Here is a 22,688-nt window from a genome sequence, read left to right on the forward strand (position 1 = left end):
AAGTTGGTGCGTAGTACCTTGTATGGCTAGTGTATGTGAAAAATATTACCCTAAAATCATTTACAATACGGTAAAACTTTTGATATTAGGGAATTATTTCATCAGTAACTCATATTCAAACTATTAATCGATGTTTCGTTTAGTTTTAGGTCGTATTTAAAGCTAAATATAATAAAATAGATGTTATAATATTTCGCCACAAAAAGAGGAGAATTTATATGGCTGGTATTATTTTTACCCTGCCCCCCGCTTCATGTTTTCCTCCCGTCTGACGTATCAGCTGTCACAAAACTTGGCTCTTGAGGTTTTGTGTTTCGAGAATTTTCCTCATATTACATCATTTCTTCTTATTTACACCGAATTAAAGCTAATTATGGCGTAAATATCAAAGATAAAAATATTTAGGATCTATTAGAAAGTCTTTACACTATAAAGTATGCATATACTCTTAGTATTTCGCTTGTAACAAATTGGTCCGAATCACTTGGAACACAAAACCTCCGCCAGTTTTGTGTTCCAAGAGCGAGTCACATCCTTTGTCTCTGTCGCGCATAGTCATTCAGTGGAAACCTCCTGTCAAGGGAGATGGTTTGCTTATCGCTGCGCACTTCATTATTTAGGTACAATCAGAGCCATTGAAGTGAATTCTTGTCTTTCCCATTCGTTTTCGTGTTGATAAGTCGCCTTCTGCACCAGTGAGTGTAAAGGCTAGACTATCGCGAGGACATACGCTCGACACTCTTGATTAATTTCAATTATTTTCGTCAAAGTATCTGTGATTTATTGTAGAAACATGAAGGCTGTAATGCTTGCCGTCGTTTCGTTCCTGGCTGTTTTCGCCCCAGCTTTGGCCACACAATGTGAGTACATTATTTTGTTTATTTTTAATTAATTTTCTTTGTTTTTAATTTGTGTCAGCGGGTAGTGCGTACTTTCTTAGTACGCACTAATTAAAGGTCATTTGCCAAATATTGCTGCGTCTTTCGACACGTCAAAAACAAATAATTTTTTACATTATTATTAACTAAAACAGTTTACAGTATGTAGCTTTGACCAGTATAAAGGGTTATGAAAATATAGGTTAGAAGGGTACACAATTTAGCCTTTTTTTGCAGCAACAAAATAACAATGACATTGATCATACAAATAAACATCTTATTGCTACCCCAAAGTTAGTATGTTTTTCAGTGTTTATATGCTCTTTTTTATATTATTTCTAGAAAACACCCCACCCGTTCATGATGTGGGAATAAACTATATACTAAAAGTTGTAGAATTCAAAAATCAAATTAACATGGACCTTCATACATAAAAGTAATTTGTAGTCAATTTTCTATGTGGCAATCAGAAATTAGAATGGACTTTATTTTGTTTTCAATTTAAATAAAAAAAAAACTATTACAATTAAAAAAGGTTCAAATATTTTGGAGGAATATTGTTTTAGTGTTAGGTTAGGAGTGTTAGGACTCTGGGATGCTATGAGACAAAAATACAGTAATAATAAGATAAAAGACAATAATTGTCCTCATATACAAACACTGTGGTGTTATTACTTACATAAGCAAGTCATAATGGGTTTAAAGGTTAAGGTATACACGAGAGAATCAAAGTAAATACACATATAATAAGTTTATCTGTCTGCGGTGTAACAGTTAGATACTACAATTAATTAGTTATAAATATAAGGTCTCTATAAACGAAACTACACATAATATAAAAAATACAAAAAAGATATGAATGAGAGAAATGAGAAATCAAACTCAACTTAAATCTCAGTAAGAAACGCTATTTTAATTTAATTTAAACAAAAAAAGTTTAGCTGCAAATAACTCTTAAAAGTCAATGACAGAAACTGACATGACTGATTACAAAAAAGTGATATTATCAGGGTTTTTTATTAGTTTTGAAGTCATGCCAATCACAGATACTGGTCAAAAACATAAAATAAAGATAGTTATCAAGCACTTGTAAATCAAAACAACAATTAAACACGCTTAGTCGCGTAAACATGCTGATAAACATAATCTGTTTTGCCTGATACATGGTATTGGTTTGATATGGCCATTTGGGTAATAATAACTTTGCATTAGTTATTTTATTTATCTAGATGTGTCATAATTTTTGAAAGAAATTTTGATGGATGAGACAAATCAATCAATCAATGTATTTCAGATATACTCCATACTATAGTTTCACAACAAAGTTTAGTGAAGAACAAGTGTGTCACTGAACAATAGTGAGTGTGCACAGGAAAATGGTCCACTGCCGATTGCCATAAAACCGCTTTGCCAGTTTATTCATATAGAGATACAAGTAAATCTCGCCTTATTGGTAACCAACAAACTGGGACGATTTACTAAATACACTAAAAAAAAATTAACATATGTGTGCCAAATTTCAAATTAATCGGACTTCAGTAGTTTTGGAGAAAAAAAATTGGCGAAATTTAAATATTTTAAGTGATAATAAACATAACAAACCAGTGACGAAAATGGCTTGACGGACTATATTTTATCATTAAATTATTTACAGTGCCAGTTAAAATCTTATTAGGGGTTCCTATGATTAATTCAGATCCCCTCCTCCTGACTTCTCCTATGCCTTACAAAGGTTGTTATAAGGTATGTAGTAGGTAAATATTGCACAAGGCATATTTATTGCAAATTGTTCATCTACGACATCTACACAGTAAACAACTGAGACCTATTTCGGTCCTGATAAGCTGTCAGTACATGACAAGCGATATAATCAAACTTACATTGTTATTGAGCGACTACATTTGGGTGTGACGAAATTGGCAGAAATATCGCACATCTGTTTAGCGAATGTGCTTTGATTTGATAAATTTTTAATGGGGGGGGACAAACTCCTACAGTTTGATTTGTTTTGTATTTATTTATTGCAATTCGCATTACATGTTTTACAAGAAGAGTATAGGTAGGTACACAAATAAAATAATACACGAAACACATGCATAGTGCACATGCCCGTGTGGCTTTTAGGATGCAACTTATTGTGGCCTGAATATTCTTTTTTTTAGGGTTCCGTAGTCAACTAGGAACCCTTATAGTTTCGCCATGTCTGTCTGTCCGTCCGTCCGTCCGTCCGCGGATAATCTCAGTAACCGTAAGCATTAGAAAGCTGAAATTTGGTACCAATATGTATATCAATCACGCCAACAAAGTGCAAAAATAAAAAATGGAAAAAAATGTTTTATTAGGGTACCCCCCCTACATGTAAAGTGGGGGCGGATAATTTTTTTCATTCCAACCCCAACGTGTGATATATTGTTGGATAGGTATTTAAAAATGAATACGGGTTTACTAAGATCGTTTTTTGATAATATTAATATTTTCGGAAATAATCGCTTCTAAAGGAAAAAAAAGTGCGCCCCCCCCCTCTAACTTTTGAACCCTATGTTCAAAAAATATGAAAAAAATCACAATAGTAGATCTTTATATAAACTTTCTAGGAAAATTGTTTTGAACTTGATAGGTTTAGTAGTTTTTGAGAAAAATACGGAAAACTACGGAACCCTACACTGAGCGTGGCCCGACACGCTCTTGGCCGGTTTTTTTTTTAGTTTCAATAGGTAGACGTTTGACCACGATCACACCTGATGGTGGTGATCTGGTGATGCGGTCTACGGTGGAGCACGATTCTTAACCAATACCGAACTTCCTAAATGACTGAAATACTGGTCTAAAGGTGCGTTTAAACGGCGCGCGATAACGCGAGCCGAGCCTGGCTCGGCTCGTGATCCGGCGCGCCACGCGCCGTTTAAACAGCTACGCTCGGCGCGGCTCGGCTCGGCTCGGCAACGTTCGCGCGATCCATCACTTGTCGGTTTTTTCGACACGGATCAAAGGCGCGCGCGCCATCTTCGGCTCGGCTCGTGTTAATACGCGCCGTCTAAACAGATGGTACAAAGCGCGCGACGACGGAAGTCGAGTTTTAAGTTTTTAACACGCTTTTATTAGGTCGTCGTGTATGTAACTAACTATTTGTAATGGAATCTACGGAGGCTAATTTAACCATCTTCCAAGGATCGTAGCGTAATGAAAATTGGCAGCTGTATGCAGTTCCTGATGACAATACAATAATATGGTACTGTTGAACTGATCTGATGATGGAGCCGGAAGATATGAACTGGAACTACATGATGGAACATCGTATCATAGCTGTTTTTGGGTTTCTTAGAAAAGTCTTGTAGTGAACTTTGACTACGATTAGGTTTCAAAGTCTGATGATGGAGCCGGAAGATATGAACTGGAACTACATGATGGAACATCGTATGAAAGCTGTTTTTGGGTTTCTTAGAAAAGTCTTGTAATAAACTTTGACTACGATTAGGTTTCAAAGTCTGATGATGGAGCCGGACGATATGAACTGGAACTACATGATGGAACATCGTGTCAAAGCTGTTTTTGGGTTTCTTAGAAAAGTATTGTAATGAACTTTGACTACGATTAGGTTTCAAGGTCTGATGTTGGAGCCGGAAGATATGAACTGGAACTACATGATGGAACTTCTTATCATAGCTGTTTTTGGGTTTCTTAGAAAAGTCTTATAATGAACTTTGACCACGATTAGGTTTCAAGGTCTGATAATGAAGCCCGAAGATAGGCACTGGCATTCCATGATGGCATATCGTATCATAGTTCTGTTTGCGCTTGTGAGAAAGGCCACGTAATGAACTTCGAACGTTACGTTTTCAACGTTATAACAAACCTATTATTGACCGAAGCGAAGCGAGGCCTAAGCTAGGTTAGGGTTTTCTTGCGACCCTTATGAGCGGAAAAAGGAAAGACCGAATCAGTATATCTAAACTAAGTCAGGTTAGGGTCTTTTTTGTGACCCTTAAATATGCAGCCCAGCCAGGCAATCATGGTCGCGCGATAAACGATAAAACATCGGACATCGATAGGGACGGCCTGCTGTTTTATCATTTATCGCGCGACCATGATTGCCTAAATAAATATCAACGTAGTATTTAAAATAAGTTGGTTAAGGGTTTTCTTGTGACCCTTAAGAGCAAAAGTAAGAGGGGCTCGGGGGCGAAGCCCCCGCATAAAAGAAAGATTAACGTAATATTAAAAATAAGTTGGGTTAGGGTTTTCTTGTGACCCTTAAAAGTAAATAAAGGGGGCTCGGCCCCCGAAAAAAAGAAAGATTAACGTAGTATATAAAAAAGGTGGGTGTGGGTTTTCTTGCGACCCTTAAGAGCGAAAATAAGGTGGGGGGTGGGGGGGTGGCTTTATCAACGAAAATTTCACGCCACGCTACTGCTAAGCATGTCGCGAAGGTCTACAGTTCCCAGAGCCACTATCAGTCTTTTAGTTGCTTAGCAAAATGTCGCGTCCACGTTCCATATCCAGGTTCAACCCAACGTAAATATACTAGAGTGTGACTGAGAAAATTCAACCCTTTATCTCTATCCTCTTACAGAGTAAGATGAAATCCTTAAGTTCCGTATTGCATTAATCTTCAAATAAATATAAATACCGTGCACAAGATGCAAGGCACTACGCAGTGGTGTATTTAGGGTCCTTTACTTTTGCGGTTGGACAGGCTCATGTGGCCCTGAGTAGAGTAAAATTACTTAGTGCTCTCCAGATAGAAGAGCTAGATTGTTCTAAATCTGAAAGGTAAAACACCATGCAATACAGACACACTGGCGGAGATGGAGAGAATGTGGGCTCAATAAAATAGAAATTGAAATAAAAATTAAATGAATCAATGAAAAACATAATTGCGATAAGCTTGGTACCTATACATCAGGTGGTATTAATTATTATTAAGTAGCAATACGTGTTAGCCACAAATGGCTTGCGAAATTCGCCTACTTGGAATAAATTTATGTTTAAATTTTAAAGATATTTCATTATTAACGACTAAAAAGTATAAAATAAATTTATAGTTTAAAAAACTCTAGAAAAACACGCTTTTATAAATGCACGTAAAAGCCAAAAATAAATTATGGATCGTTCAAGTTGTCTCTATTTCTGGGATGAAGAGTAAACTCTGTGCTTTTAATTATAATATTTGATTGTAAAAGCGTGGGGCGCTGTAACAGGAAAATCTTTTTGTATAACTTGCTGAGAAATCAAGTTAAACTATATTACGAGAAGCAGTTTACAACTTTACACAGATTGGCGCGCTAACTGGACTTGCAGCACGACTGCAGCGCCCCACGCTTTTACAATCAAATAATTATAAAAAAGCACATAGTTTACTCTTCATCCCAGAAATAGAGACAACTTGAACGATCCATAATTTATTTTTGGCTTTTACGTGCATTTATAAAAGCGTGTTTTTCTAGTTTTTTAAACTATAAAATAAATTTATTTATCGGCGTTTTCATGTGTTCGAATTATGGAGTGGAGCAATGATATGATTCAAAGCTTTATTTAATTATATGAAGAGGAACCATCAATATGGAACCCAAAACATCTCGGTCACAAAAATCGCAACAATATAATAGGCTTTCGTTCGTATCTACACGGACGGCTCGGCTCGCGTAGGATCGTGCTACCTCGCGCCGTGTAAACGCACAGGCTCGCGTTCGTATTGAGCCGAGCCGCATCTACACGGACGGCTCGGCTCGCGTAAGATCGTGCTAACACGCGCCGTTTAAACGCACCTTAAGAGATATTCTCTTTGTTATTATAGATACAGAGAAATATGGAGAAAACTTCTTGTCTTGGCCGCGTACCCGTGTAGCCAACATGCCAATCTCTCTAGCGACACGCAACTCTCACTGTCGCACTAATATGGAAGAGTGGTAGACTAAGCGACCATCATCTTGCCTAGGCCAGCTTATATACAATATGTTTTCTTATGAAATAGATAGGTATTTTACCTACTTGAACAGAATTCGAGATGACAACAAAACAATAAATAGGATTCAATCTTTTCTTTTGAAGAGTAATCTCAACTGGAGTGATGTATTGCGAAGCACGTCCATTGATAATAATGATAATGCCGATAGATACCTCCTTATTTAACCCTTAATTTGGCAAAGTCCGGTGGGACGGACAGGTGATAATAGTTATTTGTTATACAAGGGGGCAAAGTTGTATTTTAACGCCGAGTGTGGAATTGAAAAACGAGCAAGTGAAAGGATTCTATAGTTGAACCACGAGCGAAGCGAGTGGTTCGAGAATAGAATCCTGAACTTGCGAGTTTTTTAACACACGAGAAGTAAAATACATTTGCACCCGAGTGTAACACAAAACTTTTCCCCTCACTATAGCGAGGAAACTACAACGCAAAAAATGCGTTTATCACTGCTTCCAGTAGTTCCACAGGTGGTAAATCATCTTTATTACTAGATTCACCTACTTTTATCAATTTTAAAGCAGTTAATTTGACTTTATTCAAGGACAAATTACTTTACCCACTAGTGGATAAAATGCGTTTTTACCCGCTGGTATTAAAGGACAAAACACGTGTTTCCGAGCTAGTGAGGGGAAAAAAAAAATATTTCGCTTTTTAGGTAGAATTTTATTTAATTTAACACATGGAAAGAGACTCTTTTATGATACATGCTTTGTATAAAAATACTATTTGACCACTGTCAACACTCGTTTGACAGTTACTCGTCAAGATGGCACCGCATCAGAAGTCAACTGTTTTTAGCAAAATATTTATGCGTTTTTCTTTTGGTTTTTGTAAGAACAGGGTATTTCTGTTGTATAAATAATAAAATATATTACATAATAGTTGCAAGTGGTTATGTTTTCAATTTATTTCTCAATTTCTAATACTCATAATCATCATCTAAACAAGTTGTCCGCCGCACCGGACAGTGCCAAATATTAGGGATGTACCGACTAGTCGCCGACTAGTCGGAAAAGCCGACTATCCGGCCACATTTGTAGTCGGCGATTAGTCGGCGACTAGTCGGCAAAAAGGGCCGATTAGTCGGCACTTCATTAGTGATAGAAAAACAGTACAAAATTAAATTACCATCTGAAAATTATGGTTGTATTATGTAACTATTCGTAATTCCTGTTTTTTGTCAAAATAACAAATATCTGTATTTATCACAGAAATAAATATCCTACCTAGGATTATCAACTTCCTAGGCAGGATCACTACCCACTAAGCCAAGCCGGTTGTCAAAAATGGAAAATGTATATAAATATTGTCATGAACCTTTGAACTTGTAAAAAATCATGAAAAGCGCGTTCGAAGGACCAAAAATGACATTCAAAATGTGAATTTAGTCGAAAATTATGTTTTGGCCGACTAGCCGACTAGTCGGCCGACTAATCGGCCACCCAAGCGCCGACTAGTCGGTAGTCGGCCTAGTCGGCCAAATCAATAGTCGGTACATCCCTACCAAATATATACTAAATACGATTTGTCCGCCGTGGCGGACTATGCCAATGTTGCGGTGACACGTGTTGTAACAAATTATTATATTGTTTTGTTTATTATTTTGATTTTCTTGTTTTAGTGGCCTGCTTTTATGCTTAGATTTTTTATTTAACTCAACAGCGTGTGGTGCTGGACCAAGCAGTTAAAATTTTGGCACTTTTAGGTATACGTAGTGCGCGGATATTGTGAATGTTACATGTCGCGCGAGGGGCAATAAACATTAAAGAAAACCGGGTAGATCAAAATTTATAATTTCTTTGTCTGCCCCGAACATTCATATAATTAATGTCGGGTAGTTTTGTGTTGTTTACATCTTCGACGACATTTTGCTGGGACGTCACTGTCACATCAGTCTGTCGTGATCACGGCTTGTGCAACCTGGCCAAAAAGTCGGAAAAAAGTTAAAATAATGATATTTGACTATAAATATGTGTCAGTTTGATTTTCATACAAAATTATTATATTTGTTAATTTTTAAAATAAATATATGTTAAGAAATACTTGTTTATTTTAAATGCGCGTATGTTTGGCAGTGTCCGCCTCAGCGGACATATTAATTTATCCCAATATTTGGCAGAGTCCGCTGTGGCGGACATATTTTTTTCCAAAACTAATAAATCTAGATTTTTTTAAATATTTTTCGGACGCTTTAAAAACACCTGTTATTCAATATATTAAGTAAAATCGGAAAATTTATGTCACCAGAGTCTCTGCCAAATTAAGGGTTAAAGTACCTAATAGTTGATAACATTGAGAGAAGTTCAACTAATCTGCATACAATGTATGTAGGTAGCAGTGGCGGCTGGTGGAAATTTCTGCTAGGCAACACCAAAGCAAAAAGAAACCTACCTTAGGGTCCCCCCACATCTAGCGTCTCGCGAACGTCGTCGCCTCTCCAACGCCCGCGCGGCGTCGACGCCGCGCTTCCGCAGCGCCGACGCGACGTTGCAGCGCCTCTCGAACGTCGACGTCGCAGTGACGTCCGCGCGGCGTCGACGCCGCGTTAGCCCCGCGCCTCCTCGACGTCAGTGGCAATAAACCTAAAGTAGCTTATACGTTAGTTCGTATGCCTTAACCAATTTTTTGAAAAGTTATTTCTATAATGTAGGTGCATCAACTTGTTTACAGAGGGTCTGTGGCCTGTGTTGTATCAACTACGTTTGACGTATTGCTTCCCTGTCACACTTACGATTCCCAAGTGCGACAAATGTGTAAAAGGTTCACGGCAGGCCCTCCTCAATGAATGCTCTTGACACGTATCTTTGTCTAGGTAATCATCGGAAAAACTGTCATTTTATAGAAATATTGTAAAAACACTAAACAGAGAATGTGTCGAAGAAACGAGAGCAAAAAGCAATATTTACGCGTCTAGCGACCGTCATGATGCAGAAATTGAAGGTTTTGATTAGTAGTTTACGTTTATTTGCCATAATTTGTTAGTTACTAAAAATACCGCGATTCCGATTACAAAATTAAATATCGGTTTTGAAATCTACCCCAAAAATCCCGAGATACTGGGATCCCGGTATTGGAAGCCCTAGCTGGACGTTGGTAGCCGCGTCGCGGAGGCGCTGCGCGGGCGCGGCGTTGGCGCGGCGTCGACGCCGCGCGGACGCCACTGCGACGTCGACGTTCGAGAGGCGCTGCAACGTCGCGTCGGCGCTGCGGGAGCGCGGCGTCGACGCCGCGCGGGCGTTGGAGAGGCGACGACGTTCGCGAGACGCTAGATGTGGGGGGACCCTTAACATTAGGTACTTTACTAGTAATCAATTTTAGGCAAGCCGGTGGGAATCGGCTTGTATGGACCAGCCGCTGCTGGTAGGTAGTATGACAGGTTATAATAATTAAAATCCTCTATAAACTTAAAGAGATGAACCTAGATAGATATCATACACGAAAGAAATAAAAACCGGCCAAGAGCGTGTCGGGCCACGCTCAGTGTAGGGTTCCGTAGTTTTCTCAAAAACTGCTAAACCTATCAAGTTCAAAACAATTTTCCTAGAAAGTCTTTATAAAGTTCTACTTTTGTGATTTTTTTTCATATTTTTCAAACATATGGTTCAAAAGTTAGAGGGGGGGGGACGCACTTTTTTTTCCTTTAGGAGCGATTATTTACGAAACTATTAATATTATCAAAAAACGGTCTTAGTAAACCCTTATTCATTTTTTAATACCTATCCAACAATATATCACACGTTGGGGTTGGAATGAAAAAAAAATATCAGCCCCCACTTTACATGTAGGGGGGTACCCTAATCAAACATTTTTTTTCCATTTTTTATTTTTGCACTTTGTTGGCGTGATTGATATACATATTTGTACCAAATTTCAGCTTTCTAGTGCTTACGGCTATAACTAGGATGAACTACTTAGGTAATATGCAGACATTAAACGTCGATACGAATTCTTCATTATCCTAAGGTTTCATCCTTGAGAAAATGAGGAAGGTCTGGCGGATCTGGGCTCTTAGTCCATGAGACGTGCCAAAACGCATGGTGTAGGACGACCTTATCGTCATAAAATGGTTTGAATTGAATACGTAAGGGTACTTTGCCATCGAGATTCTCGAGATATCTCGATTCTCGGTAGCCATAGCAACATCACCTCTAAATCTAATCATATCAGCACAGATATCAGTACGTGACATTATCCTGTACGTGACTGTCCGTCTGTAGATGACAGACGTAAATAGATAACTTTCAAGTGCATGGGTTATCCGCAACTATGTTAACTATGACGTAAAATAGGTACTTAGGTTTAGATTATTTTATGGAAAAGTTATTTCTGAATTATATGAAAAATTACCACTTTTAGTAGGTACAATTATGTGGCTGACGCAGTTTTCTATAAAAAATAAACTTTTACACTTAAAAATCACCATATTAACCTTAAATAAAACAAACAATAAATAAAGTTATGTTTAAACCGACTAATTTAAATTCAATGTAATTATAAAATAAAATAATCATTAGATAACTAGGCCACACACAAAGGCACTTTCGCGAAAAAAGATTGAAAAAAATTTTTTTTTTCATAATAAGGTAAATTTAATGTTTTTCAGACCCAGAATCCACTTCGTTACCATTTTTCAAATACTTTTGTACAGCAGTTACAAAGTGGAAAGTTTGCAAAATAATTTAAAATTTTGCATGGGACCATTTTTTGTCTCTTGTTTTTTGTCCTGGATCGAAAGCACTCGTGATTCTGAGTAGGAAAAACAAAAAAATTACCTGCCCTAGAAAAAATATTTTTGGTGATTGTACTGATTGTTCTCGAAAATGCCCACAAACCAAACATAAGTTTTTTTTTCGCACGGTTTACGTGTTACAATACAATTGCTCGAACAATTGATAATCGATAGCCTTTGTACTACAAACGTGAAGGGTCAAAAGTCCAACAATTAGTCACATTTTCCTTATTATGATAATCTGGCATAGATACCTAGTTAGTAGTTACCTAAATAGGTGAACTAGTATTGTAAACCTCTTGGGAGTAGAATATTAATATTGGTTTAAGGAAAACCGTGAGTTGCATTAGGGACTTTACCAAAGAATACTGTGTACAGAATAAAACAACAGACCGACTCATTTGAAATGTAAAGAATATAAGTAGTCTGTGCATGTGATGGGTATCAGACTTTACAATATACTGCATGACGACATAAAGCTAGCTTCTAGCGATGCAATATTTGTCCGCAAACTAAAATCCATCCTACTCGAAATGGCTTGCTATACTTTGGATGAGTTCCTTGATACCTACGGGTCATTAACTGGATCGTGTACCTACTAATGTAATATGTGTGTCTGCATTACTTAGAATACCCAATGTGAAATGTGATTTTTTTTTTCTAAATAATCATTGTATGTAAATAATTGACGTGTAAATGTGAATATTTTACCAATAAACATCTATATCTATAACTTCTTTTCCGCACTTGTATCGTAATGTTCGTAATGTAAATTCTGATCAGAAATATATCACTACGCGCCATCTTGCGGAATTTCATTAGAACTATTTTCTTCATACTACATATCGTCACTACTTTTAAAAAAACTTGTATCTTCGTCTGTCAATGAAAAGAAAATTGTAGGAAGTATGTATGGAATACATATAGACTTACTGCGTCTTAACTTTGAGGAACAGCGTGAGATACGAGATTTTTTAAAAGTAGTGACGAAATACTGAACTGTCATCGCATCACAATAACAGCGCCCTCTTGACAATAGTCGTATATCTGTGTGTGTCTGTTTGTTTGTCCGTCTTTCACGGCAAAGCGGAGCGAAGTATATTTTAAGTGGAGATAGTTGAAGGGATGGGGAGTGACGTGGCTACTTTTACTCTCTTTCTGACCCCCTACTTCCCTAAATTGGGGGGGGGGGTTTGTATGAAGCATTCCGCAATTTTCGAATTTAAGGCGAGCGAAGCCGCGGGAAAAAGCTAGTCAAAACATAGTTTGAGCAACATACATACAATCACGCCTGTATCCCATAAAGGGGTAGGCAGAACACATGAAACTACTAAAGCTTCAGTGCCACTCTTGGCAAATAAGGGGTTGAAAGAAAACGAAACTGTGACATTGCAGTGACAGGTTGCCAGCCTCTCGCCTACGCCACAATTTAACCCGTATCCCACAGTCGCCTTCTACGACACCCACGGGAAGAAAGGGGGTGGTGAAATTCTTAACCCGTCACCACACAGGCAACACATTATCACAATATCTATTTTAGAGCTGTCTCTATTTTATCTCTAAACAAAGGCAATCGGTCAATCAATTGAAGATAATGTGGAAGTACCTACTGACAGACGAGGATATTGTAGATATTTATTGCATGTCAGGATACTTAGTTGAAAACAATGGTGTAACAATGTTAGTAAATCATATTAAACGATACTTAAATGACCAGAAATAATTGACCACTACGCGCCATGTTGCGGAAATTTATTAGAACTAAGTGAACTGTCGCTCCACAGGTACAGTAAACGGTCATAAGAAGGTGCGCCCACGGGCGACTTTTCAAAGCGACTTTTTTGTCGCGACCATGGGCTAGTATGAAAGTGCGCAACGAAGCGACGCAACTTTTCATACAAATACGTAAGTCGCCGAGCAACTTTGTCGCCCGTGGGAGAATACACATCGGCTTTTCGTCTTCATAGAGCGTTGTCTCTTTCTTGCTTATGTGACGTTACTTGTCTCTTTCGAAGACGAAGAAGAAAGACAGATGTGCATTTTTTATGGCTGTTTACTGTATCAGAATAACAGCGCTCTCTTGAGACTTTTCTGGCCAGTTAGGGTAATGTCACAATGGTGGGTGGGTGGATTCAGGGGGTTTAAAAGGTTGGTAGAATAGGGACGGTAGAATTAGCTCATGTTGGTACATATTTGATGCAAGTCATGTCGCTCTAGTGAGTGACGTCATGTGTACAACTAATTAACAATGAGTCGATAACTCGATAAGTAGCTCATTGTGTCATAGCTTCTATAGTAGATGTAGAGGTTTTTATAATGACTTGTAGAATTTCGTCAGATTTTGAATACAGGTGTATAGATATTTATGTAGCTGACCGTACACACTTAGTAGAACGAATTTAAAAAAAAGTTTATTCAGTATGTCTGTATATTGTCACTACTTTTAAAAAATCTCGTATCTCACGCTGTTCCTCAAAGTTAAAACGCAGTAAGTCTATATGCATTCCATACATACTTACTACAATTTTCTTTTCATTGACAGACGAAGATACAAGTTTTTTTTTAAGTAGTGACGATATAATGCTCACATTTACACTTTTTCTTCTGCCAAACCACAGTGCGGTTTGTGAAGATGAAAATGTTGTTATTGCTAGAAGCAAGGACAATTTAGGCGTGCAACGCCACTGAAAGATGTCATTGAGATAATCTTACATAACCTTCTTACTCCGGTCCGGAACAACAATAGCGGCCATTTTGCAAATTGAGCGTCCGCCATCTTTGATTGAATTCATTGACCTCTTGACACTTCGCCTCGTCGATAAATACGTACGCGTGTTATTTACATTTATTTATTTATAAACATAGGGTTATACCCGTGGGTTATACCAAGTTAACCAGCTGACTACTTTTGACATCGCCAGTGCAAATCGCCTGACTCTAGTCCACACAAGATTAAAGACAAATAATTTTGTAACGTTTATATTTTTTAACCCCCGACGCAAAAACGAAGGGGTGTTATAAGTTTGACGTGTCTGTCTGTCTGTTTGTCTGTCTGTGGCATCGTAGCTTCCGAACGGATGAACCGATTTAGATTTAGTTTTTTTGTCTGAAAGCTGAGTTATATGTTATTTACTGTTGACAGATAAACCGAACAATGGGAATAAATATCTGTGTTCATCACACAAATAAATAGTCGCCTATTAGACCGGTCGTCAAATCTTTCTTGCTTCCTACGTAGGTTTAACGAGGCCAACTAAAAACTTCCTCTTGCGGCTTCCTTCCAGTTTCCGCATTGCAAAAACTTTAGACTCAAATATACTTTATAATTATTTCCATATAACCTCATTTAGTTTTATTTAAAACAAAACATTCCGACTGACTCTAAGAGGTTCGAAGAGTAACACTGAAACTACTATTTTTTTAATTAATGGTTCACGTGCTCTGCCTACCCCTTTTGGGGCTCGGCGTGAGTTTATGCACAGTCAACCTATGTGAATCCTAGGTAGAACCTTGTCACAGTAAACGTCATTGTGATTTCTATGGCAAACAGAACGGTGTCAATAAGAAAGCTTCGCTAACTCGTAATCACATGAGTTGATTCAATTAGGAGATCGAACTAGTTTCGGTTCTATCTCAGAGATGGCGGGGGGGCGCCTTAGCCTTCGATAATTGTGTCATATACTTGAAAATTTCGACCCTTGCCACCGTGACCGAATGGCCGAGTGGTTTGAGGCATCCGTCGCGATAACGGAGGACGCTGGTTCGAATCCAGCTTTGGACACTTGGAGGCCTTGGTCATTTTTTTCTTTGTATATGACATTTATTTCAGTTAATAAGAAAGGGTTCTAGAGTGGCCTAGGATTCAAATGGTTGACCGTACTGTGAATGCATTCATGTATTATTTAATGCATACAAAAGAGAGTACCTACTCAAAATATCTTCAATTATGGCAGCACTCCAAAGTCCAAAGAAATCGGTGTCAATACCTTGCGTCATTGCGCAATTCTTAATTTAAAGTTTGTTTTAAAATTGTAACAACAAACGAAGCAATACAAAATAATGTCAAATAGAAACATACAATAATAACATTACTATCCCTTTAAGGAAGTCGGGGGGAAGTAAAATGCTCTCCCGAAAGGGAAGAAATCCAATATAGCATCACTTTAAAATATAAAAGCTGTAAAATTAGACGGATTTCATGTATAAGCTACTTTCCTTTTATTCAAATCAGTTTTTTAAACTGTGAAAACTAATTTTGACGGTTTTCTAATATGGAATTAATATGAAATCGAGTCGAGTGACGACACGGTTAACTCATTTGCTTCATATACCTACTCCTATTTCTACCAGATTTGAGATTTTAACAGCAAATGTGATGAAACGAAAATGACTATAAAACGTTTCTTGGGCTGCGTTACAATTTTGGTACTCATGATTATGATTATTCTGTATAATGACCTGTTTTCGTTGTCCTTCAGGCTCAGTGGCGCCAGTGAACGTGCCCAAGGAATGGATCACCATCCACGGCACCTGCCGCTCGGCCATGAGACGCCAGATCCAGATGGAGGTCCGCGCTTCGCTCCAGTACCTGGCTATGGGTGCCCACTTCTCTAGAGATGGGGTAAGTTCTACTTGAGCTCCTGGGTATGTTGGCCTTAAGCAGTTAGGTTTATGAATGATGCTTCGCCATGAGACGCCAGATCCAGATGGAGGTCCGCGCTTCGCTGCAGTATTTGGCTATGGGTGCCCACTTCTCAAGAGATGGGGTAAGCTGTTCCTTCAGTCCTTACGGTTTAATATAGTTTGACTTTTCTTAAAGCACTCGTAATAGGCGAGACGACTAAAAATAACTAATTAATCCTTCAGTTAGATTATCAAATAATTTTAGACACGTATTTTTTATTTTTTCTCGTAAACGAAAAGTGACGACGGTGCAGTGCGTTGAAGTTTCGCGTGCCGTCACGCCTGCAATTTTTACTTAGAAGTGACGTCACAAGCCCCCACTCCGGAACTTTGATGCTCTATATCTTTGTATTTTTTCATTAATTAGAAAAAGCAAAAAATATGTGTTCAGTATTTTTGGACGATCTAACTGACGGACTAAACAGAATGCCATTTTTTTTTATGTAGTCGTCATCCCTATTGTATTGTAGTCTGATACGCTCGAAAATTCACAAGGCCCTTTGAAAGCTTAAACACTTTAATTTTTGTCTATAAATATCCATGGTTTCTGATGTTTCCCCTTTTCTTAGGTGAACAGGCCAGGCTTCGCCAAGTTGTTCTTCGATGCGGCGTCAGAAGAGCGTGAACACGCCCTGAAGCTGATCGACTACCTGCTGATGCGTGGAGAGCTGACTCATGATGTGTCCTCTCTCATCAAGATCAGGGTAAGTTCATAAGTTGATACATCAAGTAAATCGAAGGAATTAAAGGCTGGCGGGTGATAATGACAAATCAGGAATGTCTTTTCAAGATACTCTTTTGTTAAGTCACGCTTCGATGCGGATGCGAGAAGTTTATCGACTACCTGCTGATAGAGCTGACTCATGATGTGTCCTCTCTCATCAAGATCAAGGTAAGTTGAACCATCAAGTAGACATCACTAGCAGCTTAAAGGAACTAAAGACTGGCGGGAAATGATGACAAATCGGGAAGGTCTTTTCAAAAGACTTGCTAAATCATTCTTCGATGCGGATACGAGGAGTTTATCGGCTACCTGCTGATACGTGCAGAGCTGACTCATGATATGTACTCTATCATCAAGATCAGGGTAAGTTGAACCATCAAGTCAACATTAGTGACGGCTTGAAGGAAGAGATACTTCTCTTCCTTCAAGCCGTCACTAATGTTCTCAGGTAGTAACCAAAGGTTCAGGGGAGGTCTTTTGCGAAGTCATGCTTCGAGGTGGACGCGAGGAGTTCATAGACTACTTGCTGATGCGTAGAGAGCTGACTCATGATGTGCCTACTGTCTTTTCTCATTAAGTAACTATTACCAACAGCTTGAAGGAGGAATGATAATCGTTATCATCTTCAGTTTCTCGAACGACCTTCACTTCTTTATCCACTAAGACGTTTTGCATATATTTGTTAACCTTTAGGTGCACGTACATCCAAAGCCATCCAACGGAGCAGCAGCTGACATTCACCATTGTCATTATATTTTGTTGTTTGTTATTGCGATGAAATTTGAACTACAAATAGTTTATAACCCGTACCAGTACATAGGATACTTTATTTCAACAATGATTCCTACTTTAAAGGGAGCCCACTCCCTTTTACAAACCTGTGCGACAAACTAAAAAGGAGGGGTAGGGCACTTCTGTACCGTACAATTAAATAACTTACTATTTTGTTTTCTAGCCCCCGGAAAGCAAGACCTGGGAAGCCGGCGTAGACGCCCTGGAACAGGCCCTGATGATGGAGAACGAGGTCACCAAGAGCATCCGCACCGTCATCTCCGCCTGCGAGGACGACCCAGAGTTCAATGACTACCATGTAAGTTTCTTACCACTGCTGCATCATCAATCTAGTACCAGCTTCTTGGAGCCACTAGTAAGTTTGGAACGTTGCCAGTTGAGCACCAAGGCCTTCAACAGGTCGGTTCCGGAGCACAGGTTTACGAACCACGACACCCCGGTCGTATCGTTCTACCGGATTAAGATGGGGGGGACGAGTGAGTGCACCTGCGTCTGCGCGTACGTTTGTGCACTGGAATATCTCCTGCGCACTTGACTGCTTTGTGCTAGTACCAGCATCTAGCTAGACCAGAGTTCGAGTGCCTTGAGTTCTCAGCTAAAAGACTGGACACAGTTTAAACTTTTATTTGAAACTCGAGTTTTTGTGAACTTCATCATCATAACAGCTCTTTATCGCCTACTGCTGAGCAAACTGAACCAGGCCTACGTCACTCGCTCGCGGTCGCGCGTTAAGTATCTCCACGCTAGCCTAGCCGTTCATTCGAATGAACAAGTGGCAAGTGAACACAGACCAACCCCTATAGACATCCATTACAAGACGACTCGCGGTCGCCAGCCTTCCTAGTATTTGCACTGATATAAGCGCGGGCGCTCGCCGTGCCCGATCAGTATCGACCAAGTAACAGACCCGAAAGCAGCGCGTGTTTTTCGCACAAAAAAATTGGAAAAGGGTATTTTGATGCCTTAAAGATGTCCACCTGTAGTGTGAAATGGTGTGGAAAGGTAACAAGAAGTTCAAATTTAAAAACAGACGGCATTACATTCCACAAATAAGTCATATTTATAATTTATTCAGAGCCGGCATAGGTCAACTTACATTGGCCACTTACGCGTCAGTAGAGGGACAGTCATACTTCTGTCCCTTTTCATCTGGCGCGACTGCCCGCCGTCCTTGAAACGGCCAATCACAGCGCGCTTAACACATTCCCCGCCCGCTCCTCGCACCCCAAACACTGGTGACTCGTATCGCGAACAAAATATACAAGACTGCTACTCTATAGGAGGTTCTCTGTGCAAGTGAAGGATCTGTTATGTTAGTAACTTATTAATAATCTTGACTGAACATAGGCCTCTCCTTTAGTACGCCACTTCTCCCGGTCCTGAGCTAGTCTCATCCAGTTGTGACCCTTATCAACTTGTTAAATATCAAGTCTAAAGTATTTCAAAGTGTGGTGTTTTGTACCTAAAAGGCAAATGCAATGAGTCATTATGCCCTTTTATTATGAAATATCACACATTTAAGCTCAATATTTTCAATTAACACCAGGCTTACCGTACTTCTTTTTTGCTGGGCGGAATGTATATAACCTTGTTTAAAATATAAAAATCTCAAGAGACAATACGTTTATGACTATTTTTATTTTATACTGTATTTTTACCCTTTTTCTTACAGCTTGTCGACTACCTGACCGGTGAATTCCTGGAAGAGCAGTACAAGGGCCAGCGCGACCTTGCCGGCAAAGCCACCACCCTCAAGAAGATGATGGACCGTCACTCGGCCCTTGGAGAATTCTTGTTCGACAAGAAACTTCTCGGCATGGCCATCTAAAGCCTTTTAACATGTTAAAAAATAGTGTTACCATAGAGAAACGTCATCTGTCAGTCGGCCATTCTGATTTGGCAACTGACATTCAGCCATTTTGTGTCCAAATAGTGTATTTAAATTCTTTTTTGATTGGTAATTTAGCATTTAACATCTATTATATGCAGCAGGGACGCATACATATTTTAGGATGGCCGTGTCGGTATTTTTTTATTTTAAAATCATTGTACAAATTTTATTAAAAAGTAATAGCTACCATAGATTCGTTCCTATCTGACGGCCGTTTAGAAACCATTTCGCGCCAATTTTTTTTAAATACTTTATTTTATTTAATCTTATGTACAAATATTGTAGTTGTAAGAATTAGAAACTGCTAGGCATAAGTGTCTATGCCATTTAACCTATTTAAAAAATATATCTACCATAGACTCAGTACATTTTTTTTTTTCATTTTACCTAGACTTCAGCCGATTATCATTCAGCCTTTAAAAAAAATATTATTTTAACTTTGTACAAATGTAGTTTTAAGCATTTTATTACTCCACTATAGTTACGTATATCAAGTCAATTTAACTTTTAAGTGACGTTCCACACCCAAGGGGTCATATTTCTTAAGCAATACTTTTTTGCTCTTGAAGGACCCTTTGTATGTGCAGCAAATGTGCAGTGTCACAAATAGATATCATGTAGGCAAAAAATCAAGTATTTGTCCTATAGAATAGATGTTTGAAACACAGTGCTCAAGGCATTTGCGTTACTGTTTATATTGTTTAATTTTGGTAAATAAAGTTTTTTCATCCATTCATTTGAGTTTTATTAGAAGCTTTTATCCAACTTGCCTTGTTAGTATGTTAGTGTGCGTCAAAACGTACAAGCTAAATTTAACCCACTTCCCGGTTTCCGATTAAGCTGAAATTTTGCACACATATGTAAATCACGTGACAATGCAATATTATGGTATCATGGAACTGATCTGATGATGGAGCAGAAAGGTGGTCATCGGAACTCTGTTATGAAACGTCGTATCCCAATATTACCAATCGAGTAAGGGGTTTTTAGAAACGTCTCGGAGAGCAGTAGATGACCGAAAAAATTAAAATTTTGAAAAACCCCTGACCGCGACCTAGTGGACCGATTTTCATGAAACATGGCTAAGAACACTCCCGACTAACACAGCTTTCAAATGAAAAAAACCAAATCGAAATCGGTTCATCCGTTCGGGAGCTACGATGCCACAGACAGACACACACACAGACAGACAGACACGTCAAACTTATAACACCCCGTCGTTTTTGCGTCGGGGGTTAAAAAAGCTTGTGCCAATTTACTTTAATCAAAGGTGCCAAAAATGAAATTTTTGCAAAAAACCTATAAGAAGCCCTTTCATTCACAAGGTGTATGATTCTAGAAGGTATAGGGTCAATGTACTAGTTTTCGTCCACTTGAAGTGTTTGTTCGTCTTTCACGGCAAAACGTTTACAGATTGACATGATTTTTTAAGTGCAGATAGTTGAAGGGATGGAGAGTGACGTAAGCTACTTTTTGTCTCTTTCTAACCCCCACTTCCCTAAATGGAGGGTGGAAGTTTGTATGGAGCATTCCGCCATTTTCGAAATTAACGCGAGCGAGGCCGCGGGCGATAGCTAGTTTAGTATTTAATTTGCTAGTTGCTAAATATAAAATTAGAATTAGACTTAAAAGGTATGGAATAAGTCTCCACTTTGTGAGGTAAGGTAGGTTTATCTTATCTTATACTTTTAAACGAGCAATTCTTGTATATTTATTTATTTATTTATATATTTATTTACACTGACGATCTCGGAAACCGCTCTAACGATTTCGCTGAAATTTGTTATGTGGGGGTTTTTGGGGGTGAAAAATCGGTCTAACTTATCCTTAGGTCCCGGAAAACGCGAATTTTCGAGTTTTCATGCGTTTTTCTTCGCGCGCCATCTCGTGTGCAGTAGTTGTGCTGTTAAGACAGAATTCTTTCGGTCGATGTAAGTACTATTTATTGCAAACACTAGATGGCGACACAGGTCAAGGCTAAAACGAATAGAAAAATACAGTATTTGAGTTTTTGTGGCGAAATGCGCGCCATCTCGTGTGGAGTAGTTGTGTTGTTAAGGCTGAGAATTCTTTCGCTCGATGTAGGTACTATTCATTTTTGAACTAGATGGCGACACATGTCAAGGATACGAAACAGAACCGAGCGAAGCTCGGTCGCCCAGATATTTTATACATAATAGAAGACTAACCACAAAATTAAAATTTTGAAAAAACCCCCGACCGCGACGTAGTAGACCAATTTTCATGAAACATGGCTAAGAACACTCCCGACTTAATCAGCTTTCAGACAAAAAAACTAAATCTAAATTCGTTCATCCGTTCGGGAGCTACGATGCCACAGACAGACACGTCAAACTTATAACACCCCGTCGTTTTTGCGTCGGGGGTTAAAAAGTGGACGAAAATCGGATCTGGGCGAAAACTAGCACAATTACCCAACTAACAAAATACCACACCACACTAGAGGCCTTGGTCACTTCTTCTTTCATGTGTAATTTATTTCGGTTTTGATTTATATTAGTACAAGTTGAAATATTTTCAAGATTTTGTTTTTAACTTGCAGAAACGTCTACATATTTTTAAATTACAGGAAAAATGGAAAAATTCACACCTCCGGCAGGACTCGAACCTGCGACCCTGGCCTTTCCGGGGCCATCACGCTTCCAACTGCGCCATGGAGGCCTGCTGGATGTGTGCGAATTTATCCATGCCTTCCCTCAATTCTCAACCGCCTTAGGGTGGCGTTATAGCAAACATCTACCCGTAAGAATAACCACCCCCGTAACCCCAAACCCGTAAGGCCAAAGGTCGCAGGTTCGAGTCCTGCCGGAGGTGTGAATTTTTCAATTTTTCCTGTAATTTAAAAATATGTAATATCGCTCGCAGGCGCTTCTGCAAGTTAAAAACCAAATTTAGTATGGGTTAGCACATTGTTACTGGCGAATTCTCAGTGTAAATTGAGACTCCAGTGCCTGTTAAGATCTATTCTTACGGGTGGATGTTTGCTATAACGCCACCCTAAGGCG

General features: G+C 38.8%; 1 protein-coding gene across 2 annotated transcripts; it reads left to right on the plus strand.

The window, feature by feature from the left end:
• The first annotated feature begins 541 nt into the window (after nt 1–541).
• Nucleotides 542–20,396, plus strand: LOC125239733 (ferritin subunit). Of its 2 annotated transcripts, XM_048147378.1 has the most exons (6): nt 542–620; nt 790–860; nt 16,051–16,193; nt 16,825–16,959; nt 17,935–18,069; nt 19,444–20,396. In XM_048147378.1, exons 1-6 carry the CDS (start codon nt 586–588, stop codon nt 19,597–19,599), a joined length of 675 nt encoding a protein of 224 aa, XP_048003335.1. In that variant the 5' UTR covers nt 542–585; the 3' UTR covers nt 19,600–20,396. The 2 variants fall into 2 exon arrangements, with proteins under 2 accessions (XP_048003335.1, XP_048003336.1); XM_048147379.1 differs by lacking the exon at nt 542–620 and having other exon boundaries at nt 627–860.
• The last annotated feature ends 2,292 nt before the right edge of the window (nt 20,397–22,688 follow it).

The sequence above is a fragment of the Leguminivora glycinivorella genome, chromosome 26, assembly GCF_023078275.1.
Source record: "Leguminivora glycinivorella isolate SPB_JAAS2020 chromosome 26, LegGlyc_1.1, whole genome shotgun sequence".
Taxonomy (NCBI): Eukaryota; Metazoa; Arthropoda; class Insecta; order Lepidoptera; family Tortricidae; genus Leguminivora; species Leguminivora glycinivorella.

Coding starts and splice junctions, on each gene's coding strand:
- LOC125239733 (XM_048147378.1), top strand. CDS start 586: ATGGTTTGCTTATCGCTGCGCACTTCATTATTTAG. Junction 861..16,050: donor CCCAGCTTTGGCCACACAAT/GTGAGTACATTA, acceptor GTTGTCCTTCAG/GCTCAGTGGCGCCAGTGAAC. Junction 16,194..16,824: donor CCCACTTCTCTAGAGATGGG/GTAAGTTCTACT, acceptor CCCTTTTCTTAG/GTGAACAGGCCAGGCTTCGC.